This window comes from Geotrypetes seraphini, chromosome 16, assembly GCF_902459505.1.
Source record: "Geotrypetes seraphini chromosome 16, aGeoSer1.1, whole genome shotgun sequence".
Lineage (NCBI taxonomy): Eukaryota > Metazoa > Chordata > Amphibia > Gymnophiona > Dermophiidae > Geotrypetes > Geotrypetes seraphini.
This window is the reverse complement of record NC_047099.1, coordinates 38,842,192-38,865,763: the sequence shown is the minus strand read 5'-3', so window position 1 is coordinate 38,865,763 and position 23,572 is coordinate 38,842,192. Positions and strand designations below refer to the sequence as shown.

General features: G+C 44.4%; 1 protein-coding gene across 1 annotated transcript; it reads right to left on the bottom strand.

The window, feature by feature from the left end:
• Positions 1 to 6,218: 6,218 nt before the first annotated feature.
• GOLPH3L (golgi phosphoprotein 3 like) lies at positions 6,219 to 22,443 on the bottom strand. Its single transcript, XM_033924457.1, has 4 exons — positions 22,139 to 22,443; positions 13,274 to 13,405; positions 9,624 to 9,738; positions 6,219 to 9,065 (listed from the first exon to the last, which is right to left on the bottom strand). Exons 1-4 carry the CDS (start codon positions 22,364 to 22,366, stop codon positions 8,638 to 8,640), a joined length of 903 nt encoding a protein of 300 aa, XP_033780348.1. The 5' UTR covers positions 22,367 to 22,443; the 3' UTR covers positions 6,219 to 8,637.
• Positions 22,444 to 23,572: the final 1,129 nt, after the last annotated feature.

The window sequence follows — 23,572 nt, the reverse complement described above, 5'->3', positions numbered from 1 at the left end:
TTATCAAAGAGAGAAGTTTTTGATTGACTTCCTGAAAGTTTGATAAGAAAGTGCATTTGAAATAAAGTTGGCTAAACATTTATTCCATTTGCCTGCTTCTCGATCAAGGAATCTCTTGTAGATGCAACCCTTCAAGGATGGGAAGGCGAACAAGTAAGCATTACATGTACAGGTTGTGCTGGGCAATTCAAAATGATGAGATCGATAGATTGGGGATGAACCTGTTATGGTTTTGAAGCAAAGGCAAGCAAACTTTAAAATGACCCTTGCTTCCACTGGCAGCCAGTGGAGTTTGTTGCAATCCAAACTTACATGATCCGATTTCTTAAGACCGTAAATGAGACGGACTGCAGGACCATTTCATTATTTCAAGGCTATGGCTTTTTTAATGATTGCGCTATTCTGTGACGAATAATGGTTCAGTTTGAAATATGTTAAGGATAAATGTGTTTTGTCCGATCACTCCTATTTTCCACAAATGGTACACGTCATAGACAAAGTCTGCAAAGGTTCCAAAGCAAAGGGGCCAGGCAAACGAAGGCCGTGCTCCTAGTCAATTCCAATTTTGCTCTTTACGAGTAGCGGATGCTATTACTAATCTGTTATCTTGCAACGACCTGAGCGTTCTAGCTGGTGAATGGGTTAGCGTTAAGTAAAGAGCCCAGTAACTGAGAAGACTGCTTTATGAGGCTACACTAATATTTTAAATCGAACCCTGCAAGAAATAGGTAACCCGAGATATTTAAAAAATAACGGTGTAAACCCTATCAGACTTTTTTGTACTTATCATTTCTATAGCGCTAACAGATGCACGCAGCGCTGTAAGTTAGCACGCAAGAGATTGTCTGTCAGTTACATTGTAAGCTCTCTCGAGCAGGGACTGACAGGACAAAAAGAGTGAATCAGGTAGGGAATGACACAGCTATGGGTTGGAGTCAGGACTTAAAAACAGCTGCCCCCCAAAAAAGTGGGCTTTTAGCTGTATTTTCGACTACTGCAAACTGCCCTGATGGTATGACCTAAGGGCGGTATAGCAATGAATAAACCTGAAATCTGAAACCTTAAAAGCTGCCCACACTCCCTGCAGGTAACAGGATGCGCTGCCGGTTTTTCATTTGTGCAGCTGCCAAGACCTACATTGTTTTGACTGCAGCTGTTCTTTGGCCCTCCCCTCCTCTCCGCTGCCCTAAGGTGACCACTACCTAGTCTATCTTATGGTGGAGCCAGCTCTGTGTTTATTAAATCCTGCTCTTTAAAGATCAGGAGTGGCTGTTGCACTGGAGTCAGACAGTCTCACTCCCGTCTTGCTGGTGGGTTGTTTTGTTTTTTTAAATATTAAATACATTTTTAGCATAAGGGGGCTTAGTCTAATCAGTCACATTGATAGTTGATTATTCCCTTTGGGTATGGGTAGAACTGGAGAAGCACTTATTAGCCATGGTTCTGTTTTGTTTCACAGCAGGCTTATCGAGTCTCTGGTTTTATTGCACCCATTGAGTTCTAGCAGGAACTGGGGGGGTTCGAATCAGTTGCACAAATACATGAAGGTGGCTGGCACCCTTTCTTAGAGCACAAAATTTAGGGCAGGATTAAGGCACTGGGACCTAGGCGCATGCCTAGGGGGGGGAGAGGGGGGGAAGCTATTAGATATGCTGATTCAGCATTTCATAACTAGTGTGATGGCAGTTTTTTGTAAGGGTAAGTCAGTTGCCACCACCTGGCAAAGTATCAATATACGATAACTCCAAATGATCAACACGACCAGATAAAGTTCTTGAAAAATTGAACAAGTACCGAAAAACACTCAAGAAATGCACAATTTTCAGTAAGTGGCACATATCCCTCAGGGTGAAGTCATAAGCTATGCGAGCAGATTGCCCTAAGGTCAAGAGCACTTTTTGCTTTTGAATAGCCCCGTCATCAAAGGTGGCTTTCTTTAGCCAACTTCATGCTTCGCACCGTCGCCGGAATATACGAGTGTAAATAAAGCAAATACACTTCTCCCTCGTTATTCGCGGGGGATACGAGCAGAGCTGGACCGCGAATGGCAAAAAAATGCGATTATCCGGCTCTGACCCACCCCCACCTCCCTGCCATGAGGAAATGGCTGCTGTGAGTTCCCGTAGTCTCTCAAGACTACGACGGGAACTCCCTACAGCCATTTCCTCATGGCGATCTGCAAGGGGCAGTAGTGTAGGACGATCGCTCCTGCCCCGAAAGCCCGCTAGACCATCAGGTAAGGCCGGGAAGGCGTCAGGGAGGTAAAAAATGTTTTTTTAAATTTTCCCCCTCCCCAGAAAAAAATCGCGATTATATGAAATCGCGAGTGCAGAAACCGCAAATGGGGAGGGGGAAGTGTATGCCAAAATCAGTGAATAAAACAAAATTTCAAAACTAATAATTAGTGGTACATTCCCAGACTCCGCTGCTCAGCTGATCCAAGTAGGGGGAATCCCCATTAGCTGAGCTACCAAGAATCCCCAAAACCAACTCAGCCGATGGCTTTTTTTCGCTCTTTGGGTGGTGGGAGGGGTTCGTGACCAGTGAGGGTGTAATGGGAGGGTGTCATGCCTTAAATCTTCCAGTGGTCTTGTCAGTTTGGGCACCTTATGAGTTGCATCTAAGTTCCCTCTAGGAAAGCTTTGATTATGGCTGCGGTACGTCCAGGTTGAAGCCCACCCATAACACACCTCCCAAGATGCCCCTTTGACCTCTGGACGCACAGGAGCTTAGAAGTACTGCTGCACATCCAGAAAGTTGGATTTGATCTACTGCCACTTGGATGTCCCTGCTGGTTTTTGGATGTTTAAAAGTTTTGATTATGAACCCCAATGCGCATATTTTACCTGGACTTACCATGGAAAAATTGAAGGCAGGAATTTTCGATGCTCCACAGATAAGACAACTTATAAATAACCCACATTTCATAGCATCAATGAAGTACATCGAACCATGTGCCTGGTCTTCATTTGTTCGTGCTGTGGAATAACTTTCTTGGCAACAAGAAGGCAGACAACTAGACACAAGTATAGGATATGCTCTTTCATTTCAACAGGCTGGGCTGTAACTTTAGTTTTTAAGGTCCACAGTCGCTTAGATTGCTTTCCAGAGAACCTTGGTGACTTATGCGAAGAACAAGGGGAGAGATTTCACCACAATGGAAGCCAGATCCCAAGGAAGATGGGATGCACACATGATGGCAGACTATTGTCGGAATCTTATGCGGGATTGTCCTGGCAGACCCCACTCTCGGAAGTCTTACAAAAGGAGCTTTTTGTGTGTTGAATGACTGGAAAGTTTGTATCATAAACTTGTGCTTTTGGTATGAAATAAGTAGATTTTCATGTTGTACACTTTTAATTTTTATTATGCTTCCTTCATGCTTAAAAGATATTAAACACTACGTTAAAATATCCTGATTTTTTAATGGGCGAGAAGAGTGGTACAGGGCACATGTTCTTTATCTCAAAAACTACAGCTGACAGGAGAAAACTGGTGCCATTTTTGGAATCTGTGCTAGAAGCCATCGCTGCAACAAGCTCTTAAAACATTTGTTTGGAAATGAAGGCAGAGGTTCTCCTGAAGATCTACTAGATTGAAACGCTGAAATGAGGTTGAGCATTTGGAGTTGTTGAAGTCCTGCCAACACTGGAATCGGTGTTGACCACTTAAGATGATGGTTGCCAACATTAGTCACATTAATGGTCTATTGACTGTGCCGATTTTGATGCCATTGTTACAAGGAATCGAGATTAGTGTCTGTGATTAAATTTAGTTTTGATTTTTGATATCAGTAAGGGAGGGTGGTGTATACATGATTAGAGCTGTGATCCCAGGATGGGGATCTGGAATAACATTATAAGAGATCATATGATCTGAGTAACAAGGTGAGTATTGAGCATAGTATAACTTATTAAAGTTTTTTGAGTTTGTTGAGTTGATTCTCATTGTAATTGGCAACAAAGACAAGTCAAGCCAATTATGAATACAGTACATTTTGGCCTTAGTACTATAGTGAGCTGCCATTTTGGAATCAGCAGGTCAAATGTACCCAGAAAGAGGTCTAACATTTAAGGCACCAAAATGAGTGTTGTCCAGTGATACCTTTTGACTTTTCCCAAAACATCAATCAGGTAAAGAGCAGGGACAGAAGCGAGCTTGTTAGAATAAATTGCTTATTAGAAAATCCAGTGGCATTATCCTATGATACTGTGCTTTTTGGCATGTCAATGAGAGCTAAAAGTCAAATATCATCTAATAATAACAGGCTTTTATTAATGACAGGAGTTGCCATACAACAAATTACGAGCAATTGGAAGAATTGGACGAGGCTTAATTATAGTTTTTGGTGGAATTCATTGTGTCATGTGTATAAAATGGAAAGAATATTAGCCAGAGAAAACCAAAAAAAACCTCTGTGGAGTGACGATGTTCCTAAATGGACTTTATTTGAAAGTGTCAAAGTTCCAAAGGTCCACTGAAATCATCCACAGAAAATAATTCCATCCACATAAGAGCCTTAAAGGACCTAGTCCACTAGGGATACAGGACCCAACACGGTCCGCGTTTCGACAAAAAGTCTTCTTCAGGGGTCCCTGGGGATCCTATAAAGGTGAGTACGTGGGAAACAATTGTGTGGTGAGCCGGAAGTGAGACACTGCTTGCTCACCACACAATTGTTTCTCACGTACTCACCTTTATAGGACCTCTGAAGAAGACTTTTTGACGAAACGCGGACCATGTTGGGTCCTGTATCCCTAGCAGACTAGGTCCTTTAAGGCTCTTATGTGGATGATTTATTTTTATGTGGATGGAATTATTTTATGTGGATGATTTCAGTGTACCTTTGGAACTTTGACACTTTCAAATAAAGTCCATTTAGGAACATCATCACTCCACAGAGTTTTTTTGGTTTTCTCTGGATTTTCTTCTTTGTGGATATTTTGGGGTTAATTTTCTTTTGTTTTAAGAATATTAGCCATTCAGAAAGTGAATTTTAAGAACTTTCAGGAGATTTGGGAGCCATTAGCAAAATACTGTAATGTTTAATTAATGTTTTTCCCTATGTCATGCACATCTGGGAGGGGAGAGGATGGGGGGGTCTGTTAGATTAATAAATTTAGATATATTGGGGTTCATTATATAAATTTTATGTAATTGCACTGTGATTGTTCATGGATATTAATGGAATATTAAGTGTGTGTTATTGATGTATAAAATGTGGTATTTATGATTACACTTACTGTAAGTTTTAAAAATAATAAAGATTTGGAAATACTCTCCCAAATCAGTTGTAGACCTGCTGGCAGTTTCCTACTATGGCTAAGAGTTGGTATAGGAAGCAAACTGAACGAAGGATGACCAGGCACTCTGGTCTGCTTAGTTGGAAGGAGAAATAACCTTTCCCTCTCGGACGAGGCAGCTTGTTTTTGTTTAAGGCTAGGATGGGATACCACTGTTTCCCAGTTAAGATTTGCAGAAGTGGAACTGGCATCTCCTGGGCAGCTGTCTAAAAGTGTGTGCCAGCTCTTACACTGGACCAAAGTTTTATATCCCTGCCACCCCCCCCCCCCCCCCAACACCACACTGTACCCACTAGCAATGCTGCAGACTGCTAAATTAAACCAGAATTTAACCCCCCCTCCCCCAATATTACAACAAACTGCAGGGAGATGCAAAATGCAGACCCCCTGGCACCTAGAACCCATACATGGCATCTGTCAGTGGTGGAGGCCCTAATCCCATGCAGAACATGGGGGAATGGGGGCAGTAGAAGTCCCCAGAGACTGCGAGGGGAAGTGGCTTCTGTCTGAATGCCAAAGTGCTGGAGGGCCTTGGTGTGGAACAGATCCTGGCATTTCAAAAAATTACCTCTCTCGGCCAACTCCATGTCCACCATTACAAACCAGTCTAGGCCCGGTTCCTGTTTTATTTTTTGCCAATAGGAGAGTGGTATAGCCTGGCAGTTTTAGACCAGACAGCACTTTGCAATCATAGCTGACCATCACTGTACGAGATGTCAAAGGTGCTGGAGCCAGGAAAATCTTCCAGTGCAGAGTGGTGCCAGTAGCAACATCAACCTGTAGGCATCTAGGACAGGAGCCCATCCCACAGCCTCTCTCCCCCTCCCTCCCTCTCCTTTCTAACAATGACCCATGAAACACCTCTTTTCTTACCAAATCTTGCAGAGTAGAGGAGGAAAAACAGGAAGGGGAAGGAACAGAAGTACAGTTCTTTTTAATATATAGGGTAAGTTCAGGGTAAAAACAGCTACAATTAAAACAAAGAAAACCCCCCAAAATTTGTATTCTTCTGGCACCGAATATTAGAAGCCCTGTAAGAGCTCAAGCTCTGAAAATGAAAAAAAAAACCCAACAGTGACAGCAAATTAATTCACATAACTTCCCAGTTAATAACCATCAATATTTCATTCCAGACATTCATTAAAAGAACCACGGCTCGCTCTTAATACCTCACGGATGTTGCTAGTCACTGGAAAGCTGCTTAAATTAGAAGCAGCTCTCAGTTGCCGACAGAGCAGCAGAGACGCACTGAACAAGAAACCCTCCACCCAAACCAGTAGTGACTGGCGCCAGGCCCAAGTGGCTTCCTCCTGTGGCAACAGTCCACTTGGACCCCACTTTCCAGATTTAGCATGGGGAGGGGGTATTTGACTTTATTTTCAGGAATAATAGCACTTCTCTTCGGCTGAAGTTTCCGAGAGAAGAGGTCTACCATCTCTCAAAAGTCACTGAAGACAAGGCCCAGTCTTGAATGCAATATGTCCAACTCACCTTTCTTATGATAGCCATGTTATAATGGTCAAGCAGGACCCCCCCCCCACACATGTCAGGCTTTAAAGAGGTGCAACTGTCTGAGGGCCCTATGAGAACCTCTGCTCCAGGAATGGGATCTTTACCCAGGCCTAAACGCCAGTAGATGTCCTCTCCATAAGCTCTCCAGGCCAGGAGCAGCATCACATGAGGAAATCTGACAGTGATGGGAGTAGATACTAATATGATCACTTGGCTGAAGAGCTAAGTAATGCAGGTGCTGCTTTTGTGAGCCCGAGAACAAGAAAATAAAGCAGAAATAAAATGAAATGGGGGGGAGGGAGCCGAAAATAGGACTCTGATTTTGATAAGTGCATCTTGAATACATAGAAAGCAACTGAATTCCATTTTTTTTCTCCCAAATCAATGTTTGCTGATCAGTTATGTGTAGAACCACAGCGCCACTTTGTGGCGGATATGTAGTCTCCTCAGAGAAGGCAGTACAGCCCCCCTCCCCCCCCAAGTATCCATATAGGCTGTATTTAAACAGAAAGCATGCATAGGTGCTGGCTGAACTTTTGGAAAGAAGTCTATTCTTCTAATTTGTATTAATCTGCATCCCATGTATTAGCTCACCTTGTTGTGAACCGCCTATGGCAGTATATAAGAATAAAATTATTATTACAGGAGACCACCACACTGGAAGAAGAGCCAACCCCAAAGCATTTGGCACACGGAATGCCAGCACAAATTAAACCGCCCAAGCAGAGGATAAAAAATTGGTCCAGGACATAAGCTCTAATGTTGAAATGCACTCTGTATATACCTGCTGCCACATCCTGTTTGGGGGGGGGGGGGGAATGGAATTGGTCGACTGCAGAAATACATAGCAAGTGCTCTTCATCTTTGGGCAGTGTACACTCCCCCCCCCCCTCATCCCTGGCCCACTACTGCAGGCCACTTTCCCATATCCTCACCCCAATTTGGTTGAGGAAGATATTGCCTCGTCTGCACACACACAAAAAATCCAGTGGGCACCAGAAAGTCAGTGGCTGGAGTTTTCAAATGCTGGCTAGAAGAACAGACCCTCCTAAGGAGCTCTAAACCTCACCAATATTGTTGCAGATTGCGAGTGGACATCCTTTTTCCTCACGTCTAGCTACAATGTTCTCAACAGAGCGGTGTCCATGTACCAACCGATAACATACTACCAGGCCAGGGATTCTTAGCGGACCGTTTAGCCATAATCACATAAGCTTCTCAAAGCCCGTCTTCGATCACGTTAAAAAAAGGAAAGCGAGGATTGAATATCCACCCTCCACCCACTCTCAAAGGTATATATTACAAGGAGTAAGACTGCCCTTATATACATAAGACTTTCTACGAATGGGACATCAGATGTAGAAACACTCAGCCATTTCATTAAGAAAAGTGCTTTCCGCCTTTCTTGTCACTTAAAATTCAGTTCAAGCGCTGTAAAACGTCACAACTCATTCCAGGCAGCTTTGAAAAGTATTTTCTTTCCCAGCGCCTATGGGGAGAAGAAGCAGGTCAGCAGAGCCTTTAAAGCTGCATTACCTCTAAAGTGGACAGATAGATGGATGCAGACACGTGCATCTATAAACCCACACCTTAAAACATGTCAGTGATAATATGGCTAGGTATTTACAGATTTCTCAAAGTGAATGAGTGACTCTCTGCTTGCCTTCATTTTTCCAGGATGTTGGATACATAAAATGTCTGCGAGTATCTGGTCATTAGACACAGACATGCAGGGTGCAGACCCCCCCCCCTAGGATGCGTTCAGGCTGAGCCTTGGCTTGTCCCTCCACAGCGCCCAGTTCCCTCCCCAGGTCATTCTCTCTTAGGACTTATTAAAGGCGGTCATAACAGCCCAGATCATCTCAGTGGCAGTAGGCTTCGAGGCCTCCACCTCCGGGTCCAGCTCCAGCAGCTCTTTGCATCTGCTTGTGGCCACTTCGTACTTGTCATCGGCGAGGGAGGAAAAGATATTCTCCAGGATATCCGAGTGGTGAGCCAGGACCAAGAGTGCTAGGGTCCGTTTGTCCATGCGGTGGGGGTCCTTCACCCACCTATCCAGAACGCTGTCCTGCATTTTGCGGATCAGCCGCTGCTTTTCCGTGGTGTTCGTGACCGGGTGCGTGGTCATGTCAAAGAGCAGAAAGTTCTGCTTCTCCGTGGTGAGGATACCCTTCTCCACCAGGTTCTTGGCAATTCGCTCCCGGACGTTGCGCAGCTGGAACTGGAGCTTAAAAGGATTCCAGGTTTCGCCTGAGGGAAAATGAGAGTTTATGATTAGAACGGTAACAACGTTTGACAAAACGTACATGTGGCTTCTTGGCCACTGCTTCCACATACCTCCCAGGCATATTTACAAAGCTCCCAGGGGTTTCATTTAGAGAGACTTATGACGTACACACACACACTCTTCTCAGAGCATCTGTGTACCTTCACGCACGGTCGACTACTGGGTGAGGGAAAAGGCGTTCCAGGCTGCTGCTGGGGGCTGGTTTCCAGGAAGAACAGATGGTGTTGCGTAAACAGCTCACCCTGGCTACTGTTTTATTGTAGAGTATGTTTGGGATTATACCGGACACTGAATCTGAAAAGTTGGCATTTGGCTCTTACATAATGATACAGTAGCGGGGAGGGGGGGGAGTAGGGAAGATGAGTCACCTCGTATCTGCATCTGGGCACTTTCTGGCATGGCAGTGAGCCGTCTTAAGGCTACAGCGCTCAATGCGTTGTTGACTTTTTGCTGGGCTGAGACTTTTTCTCTGTCATGGTTTCCGACTGGTGCCCACAGGAGGCCGAGAGCTGTTCTCTTACCTGTCAGCAATTCTATCCAGGTCTGCACAGTCTCGGCGGGTTCAGTGGCCTTCATAAGCTTAAGCGTCTCATCTAATAGAATGTCACCTGTCGGGGTGTCCGACTTTAGCAGCACCTTTGTGAAAAGGAAAGGGAAGAGTTGAAAGCTGCCTCTGCCTAACCAAATGTCTCAAAAGCCTGTTTAGCCTGTAGAACCTGATCCTGCCCCACCTTACAGGAAAACGCCAGTGTGTGTAAATAGGTCAGGCTGCTTGGACCTAGTCCATTGAAGACCAAAGACGAGGTGAAGGAAGTCACCGGCTCTTCCGTGTGCACAGTTGCACATATGTACTAGTTCGGTTCATGCCCCTCCCTGACACGTCATCTTCAAACCATGCCAGGGCCTGAAAAGCACATTAGCAGAGTCTGATATATAAACATCTTCTACCGTCTTCTGCGGTCTTTAAAAACACAATTCAAAATGCATTTGAGTAGGAATTTTTCACTGACTTAACACATTCAACACAAAAGAACAAGTACAGAAATAACAAAAAGACAAAAGACACCCCAAATTCTCGCTTGCCAGAGTCTTCTTCTCAACCCTCGACTCAATACTGGAAGCCCCTATTGCTGTAGCCGGGAATCAGTCAGTTTTAAATGCTTACTGACTTTGCACTGAGGGACCCTCAAGCAGGTCTGGTACACACAAGGATGTTCTCGGTATCCCTGTTCTGCTGAAAGGCAATTTTCCCCCAGTCCTAAGGACTGGGGGGCTAGATGCACTAAAGTCTCCGATCGTCGCTACTCCGGATTGACTGGTTTAGCAACCGATCGTATTTGCCAACCCGATGAACGAATTGGCTCACCACGTGGTTTTCCCTATGATTGCTCATTCTCTGATTCTGGCATGGAAATGAGGACATTAATATTAAATCCAGCCATCAGACTGATGCCCTAACTTTGAATGCCAAAATCAGATCGGAAAAGCTGACAGGTTTGCCTGTTTTGGGGTTTTTTTCTATGGGCACAGATGTTGTGCTCATAAAAAAAAATATATATATATGGCCTGCCATGCCAGCCCCCCTCCCCCCCCGACGACCCCAGTACCAAAAGAGGCAGAAAGGATGGCCAATCCCCTCCTGCCATGGCGAAACACTTCTCCTCAACAACCTGGTACTAAAAGAGGCAGGAGATACCTACTTCCTCCTGCCACCGGATGCCCCCTGCCGCCCTCCCCCCCAACTGAGGGATGCCCAGTCCCTCCTACTCCTCAGGCCTGCCACTGCAAAATAGTGGGCCTTCCCAGTGCATCCTGGGATGCACGGGGAGGGGCCTATGGCTCTAATTGACTCCAATCAGGGCCTTAGGCCCCTCCCCATGGCACCGGTAAGGGGGAGGCTCACCATTTTGCAGTGGCAGACCATGCATCCCAACTGCTGTCAACTAATTTAAAGGTACAGTGGAGGTTCGGGGGTGCATCCGGTAGCAGGAGGGAGTAGGCACCCTGTATGTCTTTGTCTGCTGATTTTTTTTTTTTTTTAACAAAGGGCTGTTCGCGCTTCCCCAAACTGCTCTGCGCATGTGTCAAAGTCTCTCTCTGAGTGACTAGTCGATCGGGATTATGGCGAACCTCTGGGCAAATCATTTGCATGGAAACTTGTTGGAACATTGTGCACTGTTGCACAATTAACCTTTAAAAAAAAAAAAAAATCGGCCAACAGCAACTTGCAGGGTCTTAGCGACCGTGTTTAGTGCATCTAGCCCTGGGTTGAGATCCCTGGCCTAATTAGTGCCAAAATGTTTCCACTTGGGAATGGATTTGACAATAGCCTCTGAATTGTCAGGAGAGCTGTAATTTTTCATCCAAAGTGGTTTGGACATAAGTGGGCTCTATTTAACTTCTGTGCCTTGATGCCAGATATAGGAATCCAAGCTAATTTGGGTTTGCTATGAGAAAAGGATACAAAGACTCACGCAAGACTTTAGCTCCCTAATTATTCTTTCATGCTGAAAAAGCCAACAGCCTCTTGTATAAATTACTGAAAAATACGTCTACTTGAATGCATTTTGAACTGGATATTTTAAGCAACAAAATCAGTGCAAAGCATTCTGTTGGGCAGTAGTGCTGCCTGATTCACCGATTCAAATAAATTCACTTTGGTGAATCGAATTCGAATTGATTCATTTCCTTAAAAAAATTGCACTCACCGATTCAGTGAGTCCTGAGTCTCCTAAAGCAGCAGCGATGAACAGGCTGTTCCTGGCTTGCCCGCCAGGGCCTTCCCTCTAATGCGTCACCGATAACCTCACGACACGGCAGAGGGAAGCCCAAGTGGGCAGACCCTGAGCAACCTGTTTACCGCTGCTGATTTAGGAGACCCAAAAGTAGTGGTCTCATGGGGGGGGGGAGGAGAAAGGGGGTCAATTGAGAAGTGCTGCACAGGGGGATGGGAGGGAAAAATGAAATTCCCTTTTCACCCGCCGAATCAGCATCGAATCTCGTTGCAGTATCGGAAATCTCTCCACGGCAGAGGTGAGATTTCTAAGTTAGTGGTAGGCAGCATGTAAGAGTCATTGCCAATACCGCGACCCGAAGAAGCAACTTTTGGCGTACAGGGAAGGAGTGGAAGGAAATCTGGTGGCACAGGGGAGGGGAGAGGAGGGTGAGAAGAAGGAAAGATAGGGAGGGAGTAGAGGAAGACATGCATGGGGAGGAAAGGAGGGATGGTGCTTGGAGGGGGATAGAGAGATTTGACACAAGGCACAAGGAAGGGAGAGAGAGGTGTTGGTCATGGGGTAAATAAGAGGGAGAGAGAGATACACAGGAGGTAGAAAGGGACAAGGAGGGAAATGTTGGAGAAACCAGGATGAGCCATCTTAGAGGAAGATTCTCAAATGTTTGTGGTAAAATTCATTACTGTAACAATTTCAAAAAGACTCGGCATTCTTAGAAAACCATGCATGCAAATGAGGTTTGCAGAGGGTCGCTAAATTTGCATGTTCCAATCGCTGGTGGGAGGGGGGGCGGGTTGCTTAATGGCAACAGAGGGAGAGAGTAGCCATCCTTTCCTCTGCTGGGGAGGGTGTTGCTTGACGATGGCAAAATTTTTTGGCAGGTCTCACCTGTCAAGCCTTACTTAATTGACCAGAAAGTAAGGCTACAACAGCTCAGACCTGCCAGAAAATTCTGCTCGTAAATGTAGGACAGCGAGGTTAGGGAATCACCCATTGATAATAGAGAATCGCCAGAAGTGCTCGTTTAAATATTAATAACCTTATTGTAATACATTTGCTTGGCAGAGTCAGAGACTGCTAAGAAGCTCGGAAAAGACTACGGGAAGTCATTGATAATTCGCTGCTAAACTGGCTGGAACTGGTTTAGCGACCACGTTAAAGTTTTGAGAATCTTCCCCTTAGTCTCCATGGCCTCCCAGGTTGGTGGCAACTATATGGATCAGAGTTCTTACATCTGACAAAGGGCACAGACCTTCAAACAATGGGTAATCTAATCCTGTGAAAAATATCAACCTCTCTTTAACCAATAAATAAAACACTGCTCATCCAGCCTCCTGTAACAAACAGAAGAGCCAGGAGAGCAGGAATGGGAACCTCTTGGTATTATTCACAGCATGGGCATCGTTGAGGGGAATATGTGCATCTGGGGGTCTTACCTTTCTGTCAATCAGCCTTTTTTTACGCAGGGTAGCAGGTTCCAACTGCACCCGGCCTCTTAATGCCAGTTCAATCAGGATGCCGCCCCTCAGGCCCGATGAGATGCAGTCATTCCAGAAGGAGGTGTAGCCCTGAGAGGACAGAGAATGTTTATGCCTGTCTTTGCTGGAAACACCAAGGTTGCGGACAATAACATAGACTATGGCTGATGACAACAGTAGAAGTGTGGGGCTATTAAACTATATAGATATACCCTGAGTGGTGTAAATTACAATATCAACTATAAGTAGCAAAAATCCACTCAACAGGAGGAGTGCACTAAGCAGGAAAAGGCCTCAGAGATGGAGCCTACGCACAGTCATAGACTGGGGAATTCAGCGTAGTTTGTCAGCTCCTGTTTTAAATAAATAATTCATTAAAAAGTTAGGGAATAAAATACAGGTTTTTTGGCCAATGATTGGAGCCAGGAGCTGACAAACTACGCTGAATTCCCCAGTCTATGACTGTGCGTAGGCTCCATCTCGGAGGCCTTTTCCTCCTGTTGAGGGGCTATTAAACTACCCAGAGACCTCCGTATCTTCCACACAGGAGCCATGTGCAAAGAGCTCAATGCTGCCATCGCCCACCATCAGGCCTCAAAGGGACTTCCACTTTGGAAGCCTGGGAGCGTTGGCGAGGGGAGTTTCCATTGTGGCTAGTCTTACGATGGCACGTATTATTTTTTAATTGGGTTGCTTGTATTTCAAAGTTATCACTGGCCAGGCACCACAATATCTGATCGATCTATTTGTCTTTTCATCCCAGAAACACCCGAGAAAACCCCACTCTCTTTCTTGGTTTTCCAGCAGCCAACGTTTGTAAGTTGAAAAGATTTCATGAGCGACAACTTTCCTTTCAAGCTGCTCCAGGCATTTGTGCTTAATCTCCTATTCCTATCTTCAGTTTAAAAGGCACCTGAAGACATTTCTTTTTGATAAATTCATAGGCAACTAGATTCTCTACTCTTAGACCTGTTTGCATTTTTGTTTTTAATAACCTTTTGTAAACTGCATAGAACTACCTGGTTATGCGGTCTAGAAATTGATTTATTGTATTGTATGAGCTGCCTGCCACTAAGTTCTCTAAGAATTGCCAGGGACAGACCACATGTCCTTCGAGCCCAGTATCCCATTTCCAACAGTGGCCAATCCAGGTCCCAAGCACCTGGCAAGATCCCAAGGTGTAAAACAGATTTTATGCTGCTTACCCTAGGAATAAGCAGTAGATTTCCCCAAGCCATCTCAATAATGGCCTTTGAACTCTCTTTAAATAGAAAATTATCCAAGCCTTTTTTAAACCCTGCCAAGCTAATTGATTTCACCATATTCTCCATCAATGAATTCCAGAGTTTAAAACAGCTCGGACTGATGCTGTTTGCAGAACTCATCTAAATCTAAGGGCACTCTAGCCTCATCCTTCTTGAGCTGTCTTTGATACTGTTAATCACAGCTTACTCCTTGACACGCTGTCCTCGTTTGGATTTTGTGAATCTGTCCTCTCCTAGGTTTGCCTCCTAACCTTCCCCAACGCACCTTTAGTGTATGTGTTGGTGGGTCCTCTTCTGCTGCTATGCCTGGAATAAATTACCCGAGTTTGTCCGTCAATCCCCTTCCCGTATTTAAAAGCAGACTGAAAACCCACCTTTTTGATATAACCTTCGATCCTTAACCCTACTCCTCTGATGTCATAATGCCTCATTCCACCAATAAGAGCCAACCTCATCAGTGATGTCACAATGACTCGATTGTCCTGTACTCCCCTCTGCCCTCCAACCTATCCAGCAGATTAACCGTTTCCCTTAACTGTATCCATGACATCCTGTTTGTCTGTCTTGGCTGTTTAGATTGTAAGCTCTTTCAAGCAGGGACTGTCTTCTTTGTGACTCTGTGCAGCGCTGCATGCGTCTGGTAGCGCTAGAGAACTAATAGTAGTAGTATTGAAGTTGTATGTATACATCAGTTCATGTAGCCAAGGTATGTGCATGGTGAGACCTCATCTGGAGTACTGTGTGCAATTCTGGAGGCCACATTACCGTAAGGATGTGCTCAGAATTGAGTCGGTTCAGCGGATGGCCACCAGGATGGTCTCGGGGCTAAAGGGTCTCCCGTACGAGGAAAGATTGAACAAATTGCAGCTCTACACTCTTGAAGAGCGTAGGGAGAGGGGAGACATGATTGAGACATTTAAGTACATCACGGGACGGGTCGAGGTGGAAGAGGATATCTTTCTTCTCAGGGGACCCTCGACCACAAGAGGACATCCGCTCAAACTCAGGGGAGGGAAGTTTCGTGGAGATGCAAGGAAGTACTTCTTCACGGAGAGAGTGATCGAGCATTGGAACAAGCTTCCAGTGCAGGTGGTCGAGGCACGCAGCATCCCAGACTTCAAGAACAAATGGGATACCCATGTGGGATCCCTACGGGGTCATGCCAAGGATAGGGTCACTAGGACTTGAATGAGCGGGTCAGTAGAGTGACAGTATAATTACAATTATACTTAAGGGGTCAGAAGACTTAAGGGGGTGGGTAAATAGTGTGGGCAGACTTGATGGGCTATATGGCCCTTATCTGCCGTCATCTTTCTATGTTTCTATGTTTCTAATTGATAGGCCTATTTGGAAGATAACTGGCAATTCACACCTCATAATTGATGTTAGTTAGCATTAATCGAAAGTTATAATTTTTGTAGTGCTATATTAGTGGCCTTTCCCTTGTACTCTATTTACTTATTTCCTCTCCAACAGTTCTCTTTGTATTATGTTATCATTACTGTATTTGACTCTGACCTTGTTACGATCCTATGTTGTTTGTACTCGAATCCTCACCTCTTATGTACGGTGTTCTACTTAACTCTTGTTAACCGCATCGAACTTCACGGTGTATTGCGGTATACAAATAAAATTTTATGTTTAAGTTTTATGTTATACACACCTAACCCTGGAAAAGCAAACACCTAACTCTGGAAAAGCATACAGATTTAACGTTCAAAAAAAGTATATCAGTCCTATGGAAGCTCCGCACCATTAAAAAGTACTTCGATGATTCATCCTTTCTATTACTTGTACAATCATCCATTTTGAGTAAACTAAACTAAACCTTAAGTTTATATACCACGGAAGTAGAGCTCGGATTACTGCAACATTATATATCTGGGAGCTTATAAGAAGACACTTAACAAGCTGAGATTAATTCAGAACACTGGCTCATCTTTGGTTTAAAAAAAATGGGAACATATCACCCCATAGAAACATAGAATAAAGCAGCAGAAAAGGGCTATAGCCCACCAAGTCTGCCCATTCCAAGTATCCCCTCCCCTGAATTTACTCCCTTAAAGATCCCACGTGAGTATCCCATTTTCTCTTAAAATCCGTCACGCTGCTGGCCTATATCACCTGGAGTGGGAGTCTGTTCCAATGATCCACTACTCTTTCGGTGAAGAAGTACTTCCTGGAGTCGCCTTGAAACTTCCCTCCCCTGATTTTCAGCGGATGCCCTCTGGTGGTCGAGGGTCCCATGAGCCAGAAGATATCATCTTCTGACTCGATGCGTCCCGTGATGTACTTATATGTTTCAATCATTTCTCCCCGTTCTCTTCTTTCCTCAAGTGAGTACAGATGCAATTTTTTTAATCTTTCTTCTTGAGCCCCAAGACCATCCTGGTGGCCGTTCGCTGAACCGACTCGATCCTCAGCACGTCCTTTCGGTAGTGTTGAGGATACTCCACTGGTTGCTGGTGGAATCCAGAATACTCTTCAAGTTTGCCTGCATCAGCTACAAAGCTATCTTTGAGATGCTACCAACTTACCTCGCCTCTCAATTCATCCTCAACAGCTCTAATAAGAGCTCTCGCAGAATAAATCTCTTTAATTACCCATTCCTGAAATCATGTCTTTACAAGAAGTTCCTAGACAGAATGTTATCATTCCAGGCAGCCCAACTGAACACATGGCTCGTAAAACCCATTCTCGAGGCCACTTCTTACGCCGACTTCAGAAAATCACTGAAGACCCGTCTCTTTAACAAATTCTAATTCCCAATTCTTGCCCAATCCCCAATTCTCTTCATTTTAGATTAACTCATCCTTCTTCCCGTTTGTAAAGGTATTCCATCCAAATTGTTTTCCCCTGCACCCCAATCTCTGACTAGATACTTCCTTTTGATTCAAACCATCTTGGTTCTCTTCCATTTGCAATTTGTATCCCAGAAAGTTCCCCTTACAACTCATACACTCATTGTATGTAGCTCGTTGTAAACATCTCTTACTTCTTGTTGTAAACATCTCTTACTCTCATTGTATGTAACTTGTTGTAAACCGCTTTGAACTTATGGTATAGCGGTATATAAGAAATAAAATTATTATTATTAGTATTATTAATGTGGAAGGCGTGATTCTATAAGAGTTGTGTCAGTTCAAGTGTGCAATGTTGAAAAAGGAGCGTGGTTAAGGACAGAGTTTGAGCATTCTTTTAAGTTAAAAAAAAAACAAAACTAACCTTAAACTTAAACTTAACTGGTCTTCAACCAGAGGAAGCTCGATGCGATTAACAATAAGTTAAAAGATAAGCTAAAATACAAGAGGATTAGTTTTCAAAATGTTTAGCAAATAAAAGTTTTTAGAGATTTATGGAAAGAGCTGGGACACCTCAAAATTAAAGGAAGTTCATTCCATAATTGGGGAAATTTAAAAGCCAGAGAAAGGCTGAAATTCTTGACTCCTTTAATTCCTTTTCTAGAAGGGAGGGAAAGTTTAAACCGTTGAGTGCCTCTCGCGTATGAAAATCTATAAACATTCCATAGAAGAGGAACAAAAATACCATATAAAATTTTGAAAATAATACAAAAACATTTCAACTGGATTCTGAGATAAGCCGGGAGCCAATGGAGTCACGTGGTCGAATTTGCTCTTTCCATAAATCAACTTCGCAGCGGTATTTTGAATCAATTGTAGTCTTTGGAGGCAGATCTTTTGATGCCAAGATAAATAGCATTACAGTAATCTAGCCCAGATAGTATAATTGATTGGACCAAGACAGAAAAATGACGTTGATGGAAAAGAGATCTAACCTGAAAAAAACTTTTCTTAACCAGAGAGTTTATTTGATCCTTAAAGGTAAGGGAAAAGTCGAAAAGCATTCCCAAAACCTTGGAAGAGAACTCAATTTGTAGGGAGGCTCCAGAGTCAAAAAGCACATGCGCCGTGCATGCATAACTTAGACGCAGGCATTTAGGCTCGAGTGCGCCTAAAAGTTACGACGCATACCCAACGCCAAGTACGATTCTATAAGTTGTGCAGAACTTCTATAGAATCGCGCTTAGTGCCACAATAGTCTGCCCTGATTTCTTAAGACGCACTATATAGAATCGGGCCCTAACCAAATATTTTCAGTGGCATCAGTTCAGTCAAGTGCTGCCAAAAATGACTGGCAGTTAGCCTTGAACAAAAGATTTAACCAGCTCAAAGCCAGTTCAACTGCTTTGAATATTGATGACTATATTTTTAGCTGTGACTAACACAGGAACGCCAGCGGTGAAATTCATGACCTACAGTGCAATAATAAAATTTTCTGCAATTCCTCCATGTATTGCGGCAAGATGGTCCCAGCACCATAAGGGAACCAAGAGCAGCAGCTGCAAGTTACCCGCTGAACAAGCTAAGCCAGAAAGTAGCTTAGAACAAGCCAAGTGCCTAACAAAGTTCAAAGAAAAACGATTAAAACCCTATTAACGATTAGAACCCTATTAAGGCCCCCCTCTCCCAATTTCTGACAATGTATGAGAAAGTTTGAGCACTAAGGGAGAGAACAGAATATGAGAGCTGTGTGCTCCAGTGAGACAAGAATTCAGTTCCAGGATCCGGATCTTGTTTCATAATCATAGTATCCGGTCAGAGTTGCTTGATTCCAAAATCTCTTCTCGTCACCCTCCTTATCCTTCCTTCAATGTTCATGGCTTGTTCTTAACCTTGTTGTAAACTGCATTGAATCCTGGCTGAAATTTGCAGGATAGAAAAGACTGTATACGTTATCTTTCTCCTCTCCTCTAATTCTGGTATTGCTCCCTATATGTTCATTACTCACTTTTTCTCTTTGTCCTCCATTAAATGCTCACTCACTGGCTTGAGCAAAAATCAGTTAAAAAAAAGGTCTGATTCCGATATACTTCCATTTTCACCCCACTCAGTTACTTTTCAAGATTCGGAAATAGATGCCAGAGAAATGGCCAGCATCCTGCGGGTAGACAGCTAGGTCCGACACTATTATGACCTATTCTTTTTGTTAGGTGCCATCGACTCGTGCTCGAATCCTAGCAACTTGAATTGTGAATCTACAAAAAAAAAACCCACCCCAAAACAGTTTTGTGCTAGTCCGGAAAGGTCCAACATTGTGACCTATAGACCCGATTATTCGTATCAGTCTTTTTTGAAGTATCACAGCTGACATTAAATTCAGTCTCTCTACTCAATTTATCTATGCATCATTTTGATGGCTCTCCCCTCCTCTCACATCCACTTACCTATGCTGTAATTCCCAACTCAAAAGGATACTAAAAATACATTTGACTATATGAGACAATGGTTGCCCTCATTGCAGAGTAAAATCTCAGGACAAAATCATAGGGTTCACCCAGATTACATTGACTTGGTCAATATAGACTTTTCTGGCACAAGACACGTCTAGCAGTCATCAAAACACGACTACCACAGCTCTTGAAGGGTTTCCCCCCCCCCCCCCAATATTCTGTGTAAAGTCTGGGACCACTGGAAATCCATGTCACAATGAATCGATTGTAATATCAGATCAGATGTTACATACCTTTGTGGTTGAACATTTACTCAAATATTTGTTAGGTAGGTGTGGAGGCTGTAAATAGTGCAAAAGTCAACTTTTTGTCAACATAAAGCGTTTTTCCTCAAGTTTTTTGTTCTGTATGCAACTGTTGTAACGTTGCTAAACATCTGTAGGTGACCAGGTGTAACCTTGTGGCTAAACATGTGTCGGTGACGGTGTAACCTTGTTGCTAAACATCTGTATGCGACTGTTGTAACCTTGTGGCTAAACATGTGTCGGTGACGGTGTAACCTTGTGTGTAAACATCTGTACGTGACTGTTGTAACCTTGTGGCTAAACATGTCGGTGACGGTGTAACCTTGTGTGTAAACATCTGTATGTGACTGTTGTAACCTTGTGGCTAAACATCTGTCGGTGACGGTGTAATCTTGTTGCTAAACATCTGTAGGTGACTGTTGTAACCTTGTGGCTAAACATGTGTCGGTGACGGTGTAAACATCTGTATGTGACTGTTGTAACCTTGTGGCTAAACATGTGTCGGTGACGGTGTAACCTTGTGTGTAAACATCTGTATGTGACTGTTGTAACCTTGTGGCTAAACATCTGTCGGTGACGGTGTCATCTTGTTGCTAAACATCTGTATGTGACTGTTGTAACCTTGTGTGTAAACATCTGTATGTGACTGTTGTAACCTTGTTGCTAAACATCTGTAGGTGACTGTTGTAATCTTGTTGCTAAACATGTGTCGGTGACGGTGTAACCTTGTGTGTAAACATCTGTAGGTGACTGTTGTAACCTTGTGTGTAAACATCTGTATGTGACTGTTGTAACCTTGTGGCTAAACATCTGTAGGTGACTGTTGTAACCTTGTGGCTAAACATCTGTAGGTGACTGTTGTAACCTTGTGGCTAAACATCTGTATGTGACTGTTGTAACCTTGTTGCTAAACATCTGTAGGTGACGGTGTAACCTTGTTGCTAAACATCTGTAGGTGACTGTTGTAACCTTGTGGCTAAACATCTGTCGGTGACTGTTGTAACCTTGTGGCTAAACATCTGTATGTGACGGTGTAACCTTGTGGCTAAACATCTGTATGTGACTGTTGTAACCTTGTGGCTAAACATCTGTATGTGACTGTTGTAACCTTGTGGCTAAACATCTGTCGGTGACGGTGTAACCTTGTGTGTAAACATCTGTAGGTGACTGTTGTAACCTTGTGGCTAAACATCTGTCGGTGACGGTGTAACCTTGTTGCTAAACATCTGTATGTGACTGTTGTAACCTTGTGGCTAAACATCTGTCGGTGACGGTGTAACCTTGTTGCTAAACATCTGTATGTGACTGTTGTAACCTTGTGGCTAAACATCTGTCGGTGACGGTGTAACCTTGTTGCTAAACATCTGTATGTGACTGTTGTAACCTTGTGTGTAAACATCTGTCGGTGACTGTTGTAACCTTGTGGCTAAACATCTGTCAGTGACGGTGTAATCTTGTGGCTAAACATCTGTAGGTGACTGTTGTATGTGTCGGTGACAGTGTAACCTTGTTGCTAAACATCTGTATGTGACTGTTGTAACCTTGTGTGTAAACATCTGTCGGTGACTGTTGTAACCTTGTGGCTAAACATCTGTCGGTGACGGTGTAATCTTGTGGCTAAACATCTGTAGGTGACTGTTGTATGTGTCGGTGACGGTGTAACCTTGTGTGTAAACATCTGTATGTGACTGTTGTAACCTTGTGGCTAAACATCTGTATGTGACTGTTGTAACTTTGTGGCTAAACATCTGTATGTGACTGTTGTAACCTTGTGGCTAAACATCTGTATGTGACTGTTGTAACCTTGTGTGTAAACATCTAGTGTGGATGTAAACTTGTTACCCGTTCTGGGCTCGAAATCTTTCCGACCGACTCTTGGCCACTGCACCGTTGCCATTTCAGCTGCCGAATTCTTCGGGAGCCCAGAATGGAAGCGGCCGGTTCCAGCTCCCGGCTAGGCCTCGGGGGGGGGGGGGGGGGGCAGGGGCTCCGGCTCTCTCACCTCTTTATCCTTCAGGCCCAGCAGCAGCACCTCTTCCATCAGGGTGAGGCGGAGGGCCTTGCAGTCCTCGTCGTCCGCCTCGTCGCGGGCCTGCTCGTCCGCCTCGGCCCTCTTGTCCTGGCTGCCGTCGAGCGGCCGCAGCCGCCGGGTCAGGGTGCTCATCCTCGCGCCGACTTCGGGCCCTGAAACTTTCTGCACTTCCTGGAGCGCGGAGGCAACCGCCCGCATCGCCTAGGCAACGGGCGCGGGCCCGCGAGCGCCAATGGCCGAGCGAAAGGCGGGGCGCAGACGGGCCAATGAGCGAACGGACAGTAGCCTTTACTGGAAGGAAAGGGGCGGAGCTGGAAGGAGGCCTAATAAGCCGAAGAATGCGGACACGCCTGGTTGCCAAACGTTCCATCAGCTGCTACCAGGTTTCTTTCTAAGCACACAATTGGGGACAAGGTCTGTTCATGCAGCTAGGGATCACAAGGCTTGAAAACCCCCCAGTGTAACCTCATAACACTGCATTGGGGTCACTTATAAGAAAATCTGTCTTATACGTAATACAAAACCCAGGGTCCATCATATCAAGCTGTGTTTTTCAGGGTCTAGACTCCACTAGTTCAAAATGATAGCCAACTGAAGCTGAATTTTGATTTCCTGCCACAGACATGCCCTTGCTTTCTTCACTCTTAGGAAAACTTATAGAAGTTTAATTCTGTTTGAGCCAAACATTGAGGGGAATAATGTTGCAGGATTCTTGGGTTCCATATAGGCTTCATAGATCCTGGGCAAAGATACACTACAAGCAATCTCAGAGCTGCCAAATTGCTCAGTTCCAGGAGGGAGACTTCTTGGCCATACATACTAAAGCAGTGGTTCCCAACAACCAGGCCAGTCGGGTTTTCAGGATAGCCCTAGTGAATATGCATGGAGCAGATTTGCATGCCTGGCACCTCCATTATATGCAGATCTCTCTCATGCATATTCATTAGGGTTGTCCTGAAAACCCAACTGGCCTGGTTGTCCTCCAGGACAAGGTTGGGAACCACTGTACTAAAGCATCGTGTTAGCTGTAGTCCCTGATTCTACTCACTACAATCAATGCTGTACGTCCCATAAGTCAGGATAAGGGAAAGGGACTTGAATACCACCTTTTTACATATATACAGGTACTTATTTTGTATCTGGGGCAATGAAGATTAAGTGACTTGCCCAGGGTCACAAGAAGCAGCGCTGGGATTCGATCCCACAGCTTCAGGTTGCTGAGGCGACAGCTGTATCACTAGGATGAGGTTGGCAGAAATCCAGGACTGGCCTAAAATATCCCTCCTAGAACTGGGTAACTTGGAAGCCCAGACATGTGCGTGTTTAGGGGCGGCACCAAACTTTAGTGTCACTAAGCGCCACACTTTAAGGGCTGCATTTTCAAACAAACCACTGGCAAGCATG

Excerpts from the sequence above, each read along its gene's own strand:
- GOLPH3L (XM_033924457.1), bottom strand. The coding sequence starts at position 22,366 with ATGCGGGCGGTTGCCTCCGCGCTCCAGGAAGTGCAGAAAGTTTCAGGG. Across the intron at positions 13,406-22,138 it reads TGGGCCTGAAGGATAAAGAG|GGCTACACCTCCTTCTGGAA; the intron begins GTGAGAGAGCCG and ends CTGTCCTCTCAG. Across the intron at positions 9,739-13,273 it reads AAAGGCTGATTGACAGAAAG|GTGCTGCTAAAGTCGGACAC; the intron begins GTAAGACCCCCA and ends CTTTTCACAAAG.